General features: G+C 38.9%; 2 protein-coding genes across 3 annotated transcripts in view; both read right to left on the bottom strand.

Moving 5' to 3' along the window:
- The window catches only part of LOC136416025 (lachesin-like), a 47,200-nt gene extending 41,850 nt beyond the window's left edge, over positions 1–5,350 (bottom strand). For both annotated transcript variants that reach the window (XM_066400987.1, XM_066400988.1), the window contains exon 1: positions 5,214–5,350. The gene's annotated coding sequence lies outside the window, so the exon portion shown is untranslated. The remainder of the gene's footprint in view (positions 1–5,213) is intronic.
- Positions 5,351–10,016: 4,666 nt separating this feature from the next.
- Positions 10,017–14,429, bottom strand: vir-1 (virus-induced RNA 1). The gene is made up of 5 exons (XM_066401076.1): positions 14,238–14,429; positions 12,272–12,412; positions 11,473–11,639; positions 11,163–11,369; positions 10,017–10,596 (listed from the first exon to the last, which is right to left on the bottom strand). Exons 1-5 carry the CDS (start codon positions 14,299–14,301, stop codon positions 10,246–10,248), a joined length of 930 nt encoding a protein of 309 aa, XP_066257173.1. The 5' UTR covers positions 14,302–14,429; the 3' UTR covers positions 10,017–10,245.
- Positions 14,430–14,581: the final 152 nt, after the last annotated feature.

Raw genomic sequence — 14,581 nt, forward strand, 5'->3', positions numbered from 1 at the left:
TATGGATTTGCCATGAATGTCGCGAAAATTGACTTCATCGGGAAAATATTGCTATTTGTCCTCAAGTTTTATTCGAATACAATTTTCAATATGCAGTAAATCTTGTTTTAGAGGCTTTCCCACGTAGAGTCTCGTAAAAACGGCCTGTTTTAATAATTTCCAATAAGTAGCTGATTCATCATGAAAAGGTGCAAGTTGTACACCAATGTTCGCTTTACTAGGTCGCATGATTCATCAGATTAGATATCAGATTTATTCAAGATGTGACGAGTTTAATTAACGTTCATATATCACCATTTATCATCTAATTCATTGCCCAAATTTCAATAAAAAATTAATGACACTCATTACTCAACTTTCGCTGGAAATCTAGAGAAAACAAGACGATCTTGAAGTTATCCCTCTTTCGGGACTAATAAGGCCAGCAGTCTCTTCTAGACTAACATGGCCGAGTTCTTATTTCAAAAATTTCTATGAAGCCCAAAATAAATTAAAAGCACATTTTTGGAACGTCTGGATTATGCAGTGTTGAGACCTGTGTCCTATTAGACCCAGGTCAACGTGGCAACCGCGCCATCCGCCATGGAATGTTGTTTTGGTTTATGCATGACGTCAGGCATTCTTTTTTAGGTACACAGCCGGTACCACCCGTGTGGTGTAGAGTGATTCATTTCTTGCATTTTTAACATTTTTGCTCGTGTTTATCGATATGGTTTAGCACGTAAATTAGTAATTTTTACCAGTAAACCTTAGCTATATTTAAAAAGGTTATTTTTGCACAAAACGTGGGTCTCTGAGATCGCGAACTCCAGTGGTTCTATCGTGATTATCGAGGTCATAGCTACCTTGGTGGTCACTTTGAGGAAGTACTTCATTTTGGCTCTACGAGAAGAGTCAACACACACATTTTTGGCCCTTTGCACCGGATTAATTCTTCTAAAAATGTACAGGATTAGTAACATTTTTAAAGCGGTTTTTGAATTTTTATATAAATCCAACCAGTAGTTCCAGAAAAAGTGGCTTAAACGGGGGAAGAAAAAATGTAGAGCTGCCCCCGCGTGCTCCAAATCATCCTCAGAGTTACGGAAATACTTCTGGAAAGGCAAAAGCTGTGTCAAAAACGAGAAATTTCGAGAAAATCTTGAACAAAATGATATTTTCTTTTTTTGAAAATCAACAGGTTGTGAAAAATTTGAGAAAATAAATAACAAAAAAATAACAGATAAATAATGGTTATAGACCTAATGAAGCTTCTAAAACATTCAGAAACTTTCTCTATTTGTTAATTTTGTTCGTTTCAGTTTTTGCTGAACACAGAGTCTTTTCACGGAACTTTTATTGGGGTCAATATAAAATCCCTCCCTGGTGTTTTAAGTTTCATGAAAACCAGTGGCGTATCTGGTTTTGCGGAGCATCCACAAATTTAGGAATTTTAGAGTATCAAATAAAGCTCGGATTTAAAAGCATAGTAAAACTTCAAATAAGCGGTTTAAAAAGCGTATAATCTTGTCGAAAAAAAGCAGTATTAAAACGTAACAACCGCAGAATATGCATGAAAAGGGCACAAAAAGCTGCTGTGGAGCCGAGAAACATGAAACAAGCACGCGTTAAAATGAGTGATTTTTCCTCTTGGAAAATTCATGAAACCGGTATTTCTTGTGGTGAGACTCTGCCTCTCATCAGCCAAACCATTTTTGAAGTCTTAGAAAAAATAAAAACTCAATGAGGAAATAATGGTTTCATGGTTTTCAACTGCACGAACAGGGGCGGATCTAGGGGTAGGTGGGCCGGCGGACACAGCATCGAATCGCCTGTTTATGTGTCCGCCACGGCATTTCCCTGGAGTTCTCTTATCGAAAGTTGTGATTTGAGCGAAGAGCGGCAATTTCCAGCCTCGAAAGATAAATAATCAGCCTCAATAGCATGAAGTGTTGGTCGTATATTGCTTTTTGAAAGTGCAATGTTTCTATCTCGCTCAGGTTCCGATTGCGTGTATAAACGTGTCTATACACGTTCACTCGAGCAAATGAAGCTCAATTGACCCGGCACGAAACTGATGTGACATTTTGCATTTTACGATCGCTCTGTCAGACAATTATTGTACCCTGGATAGTTGCCGGATAAAAGTTTAATGTTCCTGCTCCCCTGCTGAGCGCTGCATTGGCTTTAATGCGGTATGACATATTTCTTCTTCTAGCTTTATGTCCTGCTAATGCAACTCCCCAAACATTTGTATGAATTTCGCTGGAATTTAATGAGTGTACTAAAGCTATTGTCTCACGATTCTCTTCAGAAACCTTCGATTTCGTTTGCAGTAAATTTATATGTTGGCTCGAATTCCCCGCTCGTACAGACCAGAAAAATTGTTCTAGATTGGGCATTACGGTTCTAATAGAAAACAAATGCCTTCCTGCTATGTTTTCTCTTATTTCGTTCGATCTAATTCGAGATGGTATTTTTGTGTCTGGCGTTTTAAGCGGCGATGGGATGTGTGAGGGCAACTACCAGCGGATGGTGGTGTGATGAATGGTTCCACGAATAATAGAGGTTTCAAAGAAAATTTCCCGTTTATCCCTTAAACGTAATTAAGAATTCATTTTGGGGCTGTTAATTTTACAGCACAGCAAGTCGAAAACACCGCACACAGCGCTCCACGTCATTTGTCATGGAAATTGTGGGCTTTTTTCAAAGAGAAACTGTGAGACTGTATAAAAGTTGCTTAAATATTCCGTTTTGGATGCATATATTCACTGCTGCATTATAATACAGATGATTTAATAGCATTTTCCAGGGTTTTGTTCAGCTTTCCCTGAGAGAACTATTTTCTCTCTTAGCCCGGCAATAACCAAAAAGCAACTGATGGGGATACTGTGTATAGGCGAAATAACGAGATAAACTAGAGGCCCGGTATCATATTTCATGCTTACTGGCAAAATGTACATCTAACAATGCCTGAAAACACAATGGACTAATAACAATCTGCCCTTGAATGAGTAATCTGATGATGCTCAAAATATTTTATGTGCTGCTACCGGTGTCAACTAATAATGAAGATGCTATCATCATCGTTATAAAGTGCCCTGGATGTATGGCCAATTATTCCTAATGCCTGGATGAGATAGCAGCACAACTCAGGTACCCCTTTTTAAGCCTGTCAAAGAAATTTCTAAATTAATTAACGGATTCAAGACAGATTCCCTCCTCTCGGCCATATTTTTACCCTACAAAAAGGACAAATCCCTGTAACCAAGCGCAGAGTTCCTTTAAATAAATCCATATAAAAGGTAATATTATCCAAAAAGGGAATGATCCCGTGTGGTGTTTTCATGAGGTATGGGTATCCTAAAATAAAATCCAGTTAGACAAAAGATAACACGAGTATGCTTTTATAAACCCCCATGTTTAAAGGGAACTTCATTCTCAGCTCACTGATGGATTCCATATTTTATAGTTTCCGGATTATGTGGAGTTTTAATAATGCTGGTCTAGAAAGGTATATAAGAAGAGCACTTTTCTTGTATGCTGAAAGCTTGAGACGGAAAGCTGTGGACTTACTAAATAGGGAAGTTAACTACTTGAGGCAGTTTCCAAGGGAAACTCCGTTTCGTCGGGAAAAACCGTCTTCAGGCGCGCGATTTATGTTCCAACTCTCTGAGAATTCCAGGAGTATGTTTTGCACTAAAGCTGCCGATATTCAGCAGTTTCCAATTTCAGGGCTAAATAATCCTTTTGATGCAAATTTCCCATAGTTTTTGCAACCTCTAACTGACATCCAGCGGACCGTCCACAAATAAAGCACTGTCCAAACGCACCTTCAAGCGACTGTCCCTGCCCCGTTTTCCTGAAGGTATTAGAGAAGCCCTTCTCCAAGACCAAATCTCCAACTGATTGATTTTCAACGATTCACCAAGAATAAAAAAACTGAAGGGTAAGAAAGGGCTATTAGGGGGATTGGAGGAGGAATTAGACCTGATATGATGGACCAAGATGGGTTTGAATGAAATCTACACGAGAGAGCCGTCAAATCCAAATATGACAAAGTAGCGATATGAAAATTGGTGGAGTTTACAAGAAAAGTTGTCCTCGATGAAGACCATAGTAGATCTACATTCCCTGAACGACAACAATGACTTCTTTTATAGGAGTAACGATTGAAGTCGGACTTGTCGATGGTGTCAGTTTGTGAAGAAACAATAAGCTGGATGAAGAAACAAATAAGCTGGATCAAATAATAGTCTCCTGACGTATATGGATGTAATGCTTCGCAACATCTAGAAACGTGAAACCTCCAAAAAGTCTATGAAAATCTGCAGTGCCAGTGGAAGTATCGATCTACTCCTTATCGATGCCTCTATTTCAAACAATATAAACATGCCCAAATGTGGCATTATTTTAACCCTAGCTTAGGCAACCAGCAATACTGCACCATTTATCTTGCCGCCATATTGGTAATTGAGTAGATTTACCTCGGTGAGGGTTCGTCGTTTTTTATTGAGAAATGATTATGCGAGCGCATTTTCAAGTCGTTCTCTCGTCAAAAAATTGCTATTGATTTTTCGGGACTTATTTATGGAATTTCCCAGGAAATGTACTTAAACGATTCTTTAGTGTGTTTGTGAAACTGTCTCAAACATATTGACGGATATTCTTAATGGAAATGGGATCCTCAAAAATCTTATTTTTTTTAATGTAGTGCCTGTCTCGAGGAGGATTCAACAATTCGTTACACAAACAGCATGAAGTAAATGTAGGGAGGGCTTCTGAGAAATCTAGAGATTTGGAAGTTGAAAGGCGCCTTCAGAAGCACAGCAAGAGATTCAAAATCTTAAGGACTTCGTTAATGTTTGATGAGAGAAGAATATTTAGGAATTTAAATTTTTTAATTAAGAGTCTAAAAAGCTCTTAAAAAACTTAATTATTCAAGGATTCATTCTGCTTTCTTTATTTGTAATTGTTTCGGGGGCCTCACGGGGCGTTAAAATAATTAGAAATTGCACGACAGGAATATAATTTCTCAGAGCAATTGCAGCGCATTTTACCGGCTCAACAAACACCAACTCACTCATTTCAGTCGCAACAAGCATTCAAATAAACTCATCACAACTCAGTAATATAATCAACCAGTTGCTACAGGAACAATCCCAACCCAGCATCCAATTAGTTAACTTATTCCAATTTACCCTTGGCCATTCTTCGATCCACAATTAACTAACCTGAAGTCAAAATTGAGAAACCACATGAAAATTTGATCAAAGTTCAGTCACGCGAATCATACGTATATTTCGTGGAACGCACGTGAGCGTACACGTGAGTGTCGGTGCGGCGTCGGGACGGTCCGAGGAGGCGTCGCGTTTCGCGGCAACTGGATGCTGGAAGACCTCCCTTGGTATGTTGCCGAAGAAGTCGGATGCGCATGATTCGCAAAGTTTTCTGTTGACTCGAATAGTGATATTTTCAAGATTTGATTGGTGTCAGATTGCACTAGAGTTTGCCGGAATTTCACTGGATTTCATGCACTATTTACAGGCAAAAACCAGATTCAGGAATGGAGGGAATTAATGTACTTGGGCTCCGCGTAATTTCCGGAACTATCAATCTTCCGCAGCCAAGATACACCAGGCCAAGAAATTAAGAAAATTAATGTTGGAATAATTATAATTTAGTCAGCGTGTTAATTACCGAGTCCGCTAATTGCAACCCCGAAAGGAAAAATAATTAATATCGACTAGGAAATTGCTCTCTGATTTCGCAGCCAAAGTGCCATGATAAAAATCCCAACGTTGTTCTTCCTTGCTGAATGCTGTATCCGACCATAAAAGTGGGGATAAGCATGGAAACTCCATTATTAGAGGCTGCGCTCGTAAACTGGGCAGAAAACAAGGGCAAGAAACCTTTATTTCTTCCCTCTATCTAACCACCTTTTAACCCTGAGATTTCTTTAGGCGCCGCAAACACGCTCGAAGAAGCAGGCAGTGTGTAACGTAGTAATTTCGAATATTAAAACCGAAAAATGGAAAATCGATTCGTCCGTGTAATTGCCCTGGATACTGTTGTTGCAGCATGTCCGGTACACTTCCAATTAAAGTGGTCCTTTGGGAAATTATCCAAAGTCCCATTGGTCCAATCTGCTTCAGATTCCTATTACGTAACACCGGAAATTCTAATTATTGCTTTGGTTTGAATAGGCTTCGATACAGGGCTGCAGCGTTTCTGGATGATGGAGAAAATGAATCAATCATAATGGACGCCGTCATATCAAATATCGAATTTCCGACGTGAATGTGAGATCGTAGGGGAATTGAAATGCGTTTTAGTCGGGGAAAATATGCCACTATTAGGGATTTTTGAGGAATTTACAAATGAAGCTGAAGGCACGTCACAGAGTAACTGCAGGGTCACGTTTGATACCTGGACTTAGCAAAGTTAAGTCTTCATCTACGGGAGTATCCCACGTGGCCCAATGCATCCACAGCTTCAGTAATGTTGCTCGAGGAGGGAACTGGCATGGCTGAAGAACTAAATCCAATAGACCCGCTGTGTTGTTGATGGAATTTGCTGTTCGGGAACCACGAAATCTTCACAATCGCTGCCAGCGCAGCACTATGCGAAAAAACTGTGTTTAAGCCAAAATTTGGTGATTCTGCGACTGCGAACTCAGGAAAATCCTTCGGAGCTTGTGGGCGGATGGAGGTATGATGGATGGAAACTGACGGAGGAGTAGAATAAATACCTACACCGCTGGGTTTTTCCATGAAGCAACTCCTGATCTTTCAGAATATTCGAAGAAAACCTATTCCTATTAAAATCAGAGGCGTACTGGCCTTGATTCCATGTTAAAAAATGTAACCAAAGAAAATTGATTCTTAGAACTAATTATTAAAACATTTTCTAGGTGCAGTGAAACTCGTCCTTCGCCTTTCAATTTTAGCACGACGTGGCCCCTGACTCTCCTGAATAATTTACAAAATTACCAACTAAATCAGATTAAGGTCAGGGACGTGCGCTTCTTGCAAAAAGTAATAAGAGAAATCATGTAATTTTTAAAATTACTGATTCAGAAATTTCTTAGATATAAATTAAAACGCCGCGTGCCACTGAGATCTTGTACGAAGCAATTCCCGATTCTTCTGAATATGTCAAAAAACTATTATTATATTTTGATTAAAACCAGAGGCGTGCTGGACTTGACTCCATATTACTAAGTTATAAGAGAAAATGGAATATCCAAATATATGAATAATTTGTAGTCGCAAATAAATGCGGTCTCCGACACTGAGTGTTTCCACGCCTTACTTCTTAATCGTTCCGAATTATGGCGTTAATAGTAATGTAATATGGATAAAGCCAGGGGCGCGCAATCAAACTGATAGTCGTAAGGCGAAATTGGGTTTCATTGGACATTATTAAGTCTTGCGGAATCTCTCGTCTTGACCCAGCGCTTCTTCGATATAGTTCGCCTCAGCCCCAAAAGCTCTCGATCGAGTTATGCGTTCACAATTTGTTAGCAACAGGCTTGTGAATGTGAATGTGAATAGCCAAGTGGGCTCGTTGTGATGCCCAACCCCTCTACGGTGTTTAACCAAATTCGTCCAAGGTCGAGGAAATTCTCCGTTCGGAATGACTTGGAAATGCTCTGGAAAACAAACAAGAACTCCGGCACACTCTGAATACATCTGGGAAAACAAGCAGGACATATCGGTTCTCACTCATAGCTAGAAAATTTTATGATTTGGTAAACGAATGTGAACGATGAGTAAACTCAGCTGAAAAATTCGAATTGGAATAATTGCTGGATAAGCCGGCCTCGGTGCAGTAATCTGCCTGCAAAAGAAGAATTTCCCATTGTTTCTCGATTATAACGATTTTATTATCATTACAGTGTTTATTATCTTTTCCAGTTCGGATTGCACGCTGGATCACACTAAAACGTTTTATATTCGAAAAATTAGGTTCGTGTGGCGTATTCACTGAGACGCACCCTGCATGCAGGATTTGCTTATTGTGTTTATAAATTATTCATTTTGAGGCGTATCTGGAAGTCTCCATGTGGCGACTTCCATCCGGAGGACGTCCAGACACCGCCGGCCTGCGGTCTTTACATAAATCTGCCAAATGCATTCGCGATATGGTTCAGTGCCATCTCCAACATCCGGGGCAGGCTTATATTGAGAGAAAATTTAGCAGGAAGAGGAATTTGCCTTTATCTTGGCAAATAAATATATTAATTTCAAGTTCAAGACGTGATTGCGCACATTTTCTCTGCCTGACAAAACCACGCTTCGGCAGTAATTTGACTGGAAAATGAGGTCCTGCACGATCGCCGATCGTGCATGTGATTTAGGAGCGAAATGCAGATGTTTAAAGGGAAGCGTCCTGTATTCGTCAATGTGGTCTACTCCTGACCCTCGCCATGGCAATAACAATAATCCTCCACCTGTGTGATAACCCTTAATCCACTAAAACATCTTTATCGGAAACGAAAAGGGACGGTAGATTAAATAGTCGTAAACTATCGATAGTAAATCAAGTGTGTGTTGGGCAAAGGGCCCGATAAAAATAGGGCGATCGTGTGTGCCGTACTTTGGCCGCTTCACTTCTTCACATGTGTCGAAGCTGCGCCTTCTGTTCTCTAAAACCCGGAATTCAACATTACGGCAGCTAATCGAATCGATGTTTGGCGTATTTCGGGGATGTATTTTTGGACCATCCAAGAAGTCATCACCATAACAACTTTCCTCAATCCAAATATAACTTTAAATGAAATTTGATGTCCTTACGAGGAAAAAAGCATCCCTCAAAGAAGCATTACGAGGGGCATGTCACATCCACTTGTCTGCAGATGTTCCAGCACTTCAGGGGGCCCGAATCCATTTCTCAAATCTTGACTCTATAAAAGTGGCAGTAAAATGTGAATTTTAAAGCTCATATTTTATAATTTAGGCAGAGTGGTGTCCCTTTACCTTACGCAGGCCGAAAAAATAATTTAGTTAACTGGTATAAACGACACGACCGAGCAACGGAAATGAGGAAAATAAGCATTAAAAAATGGAACATTCGGGCTTTTATGCTTAATTCCTCGGTGGCTTTTCGTAAAATTTTTATTCAAATTATTTGCTATTAGAATTCAGTACAAGACTGCTAAACTTTGCCATTGTTAGTCCTTCACTTACGACGTCTTTGTGCTGAAGCTCAGATTTGCAGCATTTCCGATTATTATATAATTTACTGTAAATCTGATTACCTCTTTCTTCTTTCCAGAGTTCACCCAGACTAGAATTGTCTGATTTTGTTTGATTCAGCTGCACAAGACAAAGTTTGTAAAATGCAGAATGAACATTTTGACCCGAAAAGGCCGCGAGTGCCAAATCTAAGAACTGAAAGAGAATTTTAGATTTAAATCCCAGATTTAGGCGGAAAGAACCCCAACCGAATAGGGACTGGCAAAACTTCCTTATCCAGAAACTCGAGCGTACCGCTTCCAGTTAGGAGGGATGGCTTTTCTTGGTTTTACTTATTAGAATCCAACTTCCAATTTCTAATAAAAAGCTCTGCAACGTTTTAATAGGACCCCAAAGGAGCAGGTATCGTTCCATTAGGGTTTCTAAGAGTTAATTCACGTTTAAAAGCTAAATACATAAATCAAAATTGAACAAGAAATAAGATAATATTAAGGGAAACTGGGAGGGCGTGACTCATAGGCAACCAGGCTTGCGCTAAGCCTAGATTCATCATACCAATGCATCAGCTCGTGCCATCTAGAAGTAGGGAGGCAAACTTTTTATCGATCTACCATGAAATCTGGACAATATGGTGAAGAAAACTTTCTTAGAAATCAAATTTCTGACAGTGGCATCATCCTAAAGTGAATCAGAAAATTCAAAAATCTGATTTCTTGATTTTGAAATTTGAGCTCCTACTTCTGCAGGAAAAATCAAAATTAAGCGAAACAAAATCACAGCTTAGGAGCTCTTCAGAAGCTTTCAGTGTTAAAGTGAGTTAAAACTGAAAACAGTAAATTAAGATGTGCATCCTTTTATTGAAAAAAAATCTCCAAAATATATATATTTATTTATATATATGTATATAATAGTGGCAAATACATGGCGAGAATTGCAAGAAATACATACTTCTTTGGCACATTGACAATAATTTCACACAAAAAAACTTCGTTGCTCGTTCGTAATAAATAAATAAATAAAAATCAGTCTACACCAGCGAACGCACAATTTTCCCCCATAAAAAAAATTACCTCGAAGGGTTCGGTTTCTGGATATTTTCCACTACAAAAACCTCAGCATTCGGATTAGTTGGAGCCCCCTCCCTGGCCAAAATTTCATTCACATAAACATCCCTGCTCAAATCAACAGTACTCTGTTTCTCTTCTTCAATATCGTTGGAGTCCACAGTGTCCACACCTTCAACAAAGCTCCATTCCGGAGCCTCTTCGTTGGGAGATGCGGAAGATCGGTTTTCGTGCTCTACACTCGGAGGATTATTAGAGGGTTCAAACGAGGCTACTTCGTCGAAGGTTTCAAGATTGGCAAATTGGTCGTTTGAGGAGTTTTGAGAAACGTTGGCGGTGTTCGTGGCCTCAGTCTAATTAGAGAAAAGTGCATAGATGAAGAGTGACGAGACATATATAAGAATAGGTCAGTGCAACGTGAAATAGAAGAAAAGCTTGGAGGAGGCATTATGTGAAGTGAAGAGCGGTTAGTGGAGATTTAGTTGAGCAATGAGAATGTTTTAGTTACGAGCTGTTAGTAAAAGCGCACTTCCGCTTAGGAAAAATAAAAAAAGCTGTATTTGCAGTCAATCTTTATTTAAAGGAGACCCAGTATAAAATATATAACTTACGTAAAACGGTTCCTATTTAAGACCGTTGTTAAAATTAAAAAAATATTATAACTATAATATCTTACTTTTGCCACACCATAAGCCACTGCGGGGTAATATCATAAGGGTAGTTATATAGGGCGTTTATTACGTGTATTTTACCTGTAACCCTAAATTAGATCATGGCTTAGTGAATGTTCTCATTAGACCTGAAGCTCCCTAACAACTAATCATCACTTAGTAGCTAAAACCTCATGCAAAAGCATTAATATAAAAAATATTTAAGCTGCAGTTTTTAGTTTTTGCGGGAAATTATCCGAGCTACGCACCTCTTTGGACTTCAGAATCTCGTTCTCCATGCTGTTGGCCACTTCTTCTCTGTCCTTCGCTGTAGCTGATTCAGCTTCCTTCTCAGTCGTAGCTTCACTGGACTCCGGCTTCACGTCGATGATTCGCACTTTAAAGAAGGTTCCCCCAAAGTCATCTTCATTTTTATACTCGGTTTCGTTGATGACTACAGTGCGACCGTCGATGACCTAAGATTAACCATAATAAGTGATTCACATATTTATCCGCTTCGCGGAATTGATATTTTATTATTCCACTTGTGTGATTAATGAATTATCGGCTTTACCGCACCTTGGTCACGGAAGAGCTGTTGCCTTTAGAGAGGTCAATTCCTGCTAGTCCTGGGAACAATGGGGTCTCCAGCCCTGCGGGGAAAGGGGAAATGGCCTCTGTAGAGTTACTGGCGGGGAATAGGTTCAAAAGTGAAGCTATTTGCTGCCTCATGCGGTCCAGGATACCTTGAAGATAAAGGGAGGGGTATGTGAAGTGAAATAAAGTGAATAATGGAAGAATTTTGTTCTTAACCTGCGCAAAATTGGCACTTATCATCTCTGCTCATGATCTTTCTTTGCACTAATGTATTGTTAATAAAATCAAAGTTCAGACTAGAACTAGGAGTTTTGTTGAATTACGAGAAATAAGTAGAGGCGGGACACCCACTAAAATGCACATAAGTCTTGCCTACATGAATAATATACATAATGACTGTTACCCAAATGTCTATGCAAAGTACCTAAAGAGCAATTAATTGCCAAAATTAACATTTTTTCAACCGTTTTCCTGGTAATTGTCTTGATTTTCCTTCACAACTGGCAAATTCCGACATAATACGGCCCTGCCCTTTCTCGCTTTATAACACCTGATAACTTGAGCCGACCATGGTATTTGCCTAATTTGATCACTCATAAATCACGATTTCTTCGAGAAGCGTAAACTTATATCAATACATGAAAACCAAATTTGCTACTAACATATCACCCATATCACCTGACTGGAATATTAATCAGCATTTGCCCACTAGTCTTCCTTAGTTTTAGCCGAACTAAGTGTGGGGTCAGTTGACTAATGAATCAAACCGCAGGTATTTTACCTTCCAAATTGCTGGAGAGGCTCCCAAAGGGGTCATCTCCGAAAGGATTTTCCCATCCTCCGAAAAGTCCGGTGTCAACGATGGGCTTGTCCCCATAGACGTTCGTCGTGGACACCAGCTCTACGTCCTCTTTAACGCTTGCTGAAACAAGAAGAAACTTTAATCTAATATACGTCATGGAAACGAATATCGAATGGTATTAGGCCGGTACTGCATATATGCTAATGGAATCAAAAGGATGAATAAGCAAATCGATCTCGGTAACATCAATGTAAACAATTATGCGGTTTAAAATTCAAGGTGAACGAGACAAAATCATTATTGTTTAATCAACTCCTTCCTGTAATCGGGATTTCGATCACGAACTATTTGAATGTAAATTCTTCCAAATCAGATGCAGATAATGTGAGCTACATAACGATTACAGCGGATTTGGGTGGTCGATATGGGCAGTTTACCGAGGGCGGAGACCTTTGAAAAGTTGAAGAGAGGTATTCCATGTTAATTTCACTATTGATGGATCAGCATCTGGAAATGCCAAAGTTGAATCGATATTGCTGAATGATGCTTCGAATTGGAGGGAAATTACTTGATATTGTGCGAAATTAATTGGCACGAAGCTGGAAGAGTAGATTTTCTAAATATTAATTACTGTGCGTTACCTTCAAATCTTCGAACAATGCAAATTTCAACTTAATAGAGAAGCACGGTGCATTATGGGTCAGTGCGACCAATTTCCTTTGATGGTGAAATACTCGTATAGATGGGTAAATTCTCCGACCTTTGGCCTAAATAGTTCAAACGCAGCGATGTTTTTTAGTTCATGTTAATTGTTGACAATAATTATAAATTGACACAGACATTGTTTTCTTTATTATACGCACACAAGAAAATAGAACCTACATGCGAAAGCAAGCTTGTTTATTATTAAATTATGTTTCGAACGCAGCTCAAGGATCTTTTCCATTGCGGTTATAGCGGGCCGTCAATTGTTATTGATAGTTGCGTTCGAAAATTATACTTTTGAATCGCTTTTTGCGTCGCAAAAATGTATTGTTAAATTGTATATTTCGAAACGCAGTTTGCGGATTTTTTTCATTGCGGTTATCGGGGGCTGTGAATTGTTATTAAAAGCTGCATTCGAAAATGCGCTTTTGAGTCACTTTTTCCGCCACAAAAAATCACCTGAAATGATTTAAATTTATATAACATGTATAATAGATCAGATAAATTACCATGGTACAATTTTATTATCGTAAACACTTAAATTGTCAAGGTTGGTTAGTTTTCCCCATATATATTGATAATTAGGTAGTTTCGAAGACAATCGCACAAATTTATGCAATTTTTAGCTAGTTTTGCGATGACTAATAACACATAGGAATAAAAATGAGTTCTACCAACATCAGCATATAACAATTATTTGCTTGCAAAAAATTGTCCACAACCGGATACATTAACATTGGGACATATATTTACAGCCAAAGCTAATAAATCGTGTTTGCCGAACATACTCAAAGTTCATATCAACATATTGTTTGAGATTTAATAATTGACCACTTGGATGGAAAAGGTTTTGCGTGCGTTAAAAAAACCTGTCTAAATTGCTAGAAAGTGAAAAGATTTAGGCATTTGAAATGTCTTGAAAATTGAGGTAAAAGATGGTGATTTCTGGTGAAGGCTGGTCGAAAAATGCCTTGAAACGTTTCAGACTCAGGTGTACATAATAAAATTTATTAGAAAACTTCGAATACAACAAATTATTAGCATGAAGCTAAACGACTATTATGGTACCCATTAATGGTTTCGCGCTCTGCGTCATTGAGTTCTAATTAGCACGCTGAAAACTGCATTTTCTAGAGAAATCCGGCAAATTCTGAAGGTTGAGGCACCTGTTCTTTCCCAGTTAACATGTTACCATTAACTAACGTACATATTTTCAAATCTACAAAGTGTTCCCACTTACCGGGTAGTCCTGCACAAAGCGCCACCATAAATCCAACCAAAACTATCACAGATTTGTACCACATTTTTCTATCTCTTCGACCTGAAATTCTGAATGATTTTGAAAATTTGCGATAATGATAAACAAATTCTCTGCTGGCTCGTTCGTATTCTCTGCTTTGCAGTCGATTTCAATGTTCTGCTCGTCCTCCTGCTAAAAATATATAGCTAAACCTGCTTCTACTATGCGATTCTCGTGATCGTGCGCACCTTGGATCCCGATTTGATATCGAACTTACAACAGCAGCCTGTTTGGTTCTTGTTGGGAAAGGATGGTAATTGTTGTTGCTCTGGATTCTGGAATTT

This window comes from Euwallacea similis, chromosome 22, assembly GCF_039881205.1.
Source record: "Euwallacea similis isolate ESF13 chromosome 22, ESF131.1, whole genome shotgun sequence".
NCBI lineage: Eukaryota > Metazoa > Arthropoda > Insecta > Coleoptera > Curculionidae > Euwallacea > Euwallacea similis.

What these genes read in the sequence shown, in the direction of transcription:
- vir-1 (XM_066401076.1), bottom strand. Translation starts at nt 14,301, where the DNA reads ATGTGGTACAAATCTGTGATAGTTTTGGTTGGATTTATGGTGGCGCTT. An exon ending in GCTTTGTGCAGGACTACCCG is followed by an intron (nt 12,413 to 14,237) that starts GTAAGTGGGAAC and finishes TTCTTGTTTCAG; the next exon opens with CAAGCGTTAAAGAGGACGTA. An exon ending in CCTCTCCAGCAATTTGGAAG is followed by an intron (nt 11,640 to 12,271) that starts GTAAAATACCTG and finishes TTTATCTTCAAG; the next exon opens with GTATCCTGGACCGCATGAGG.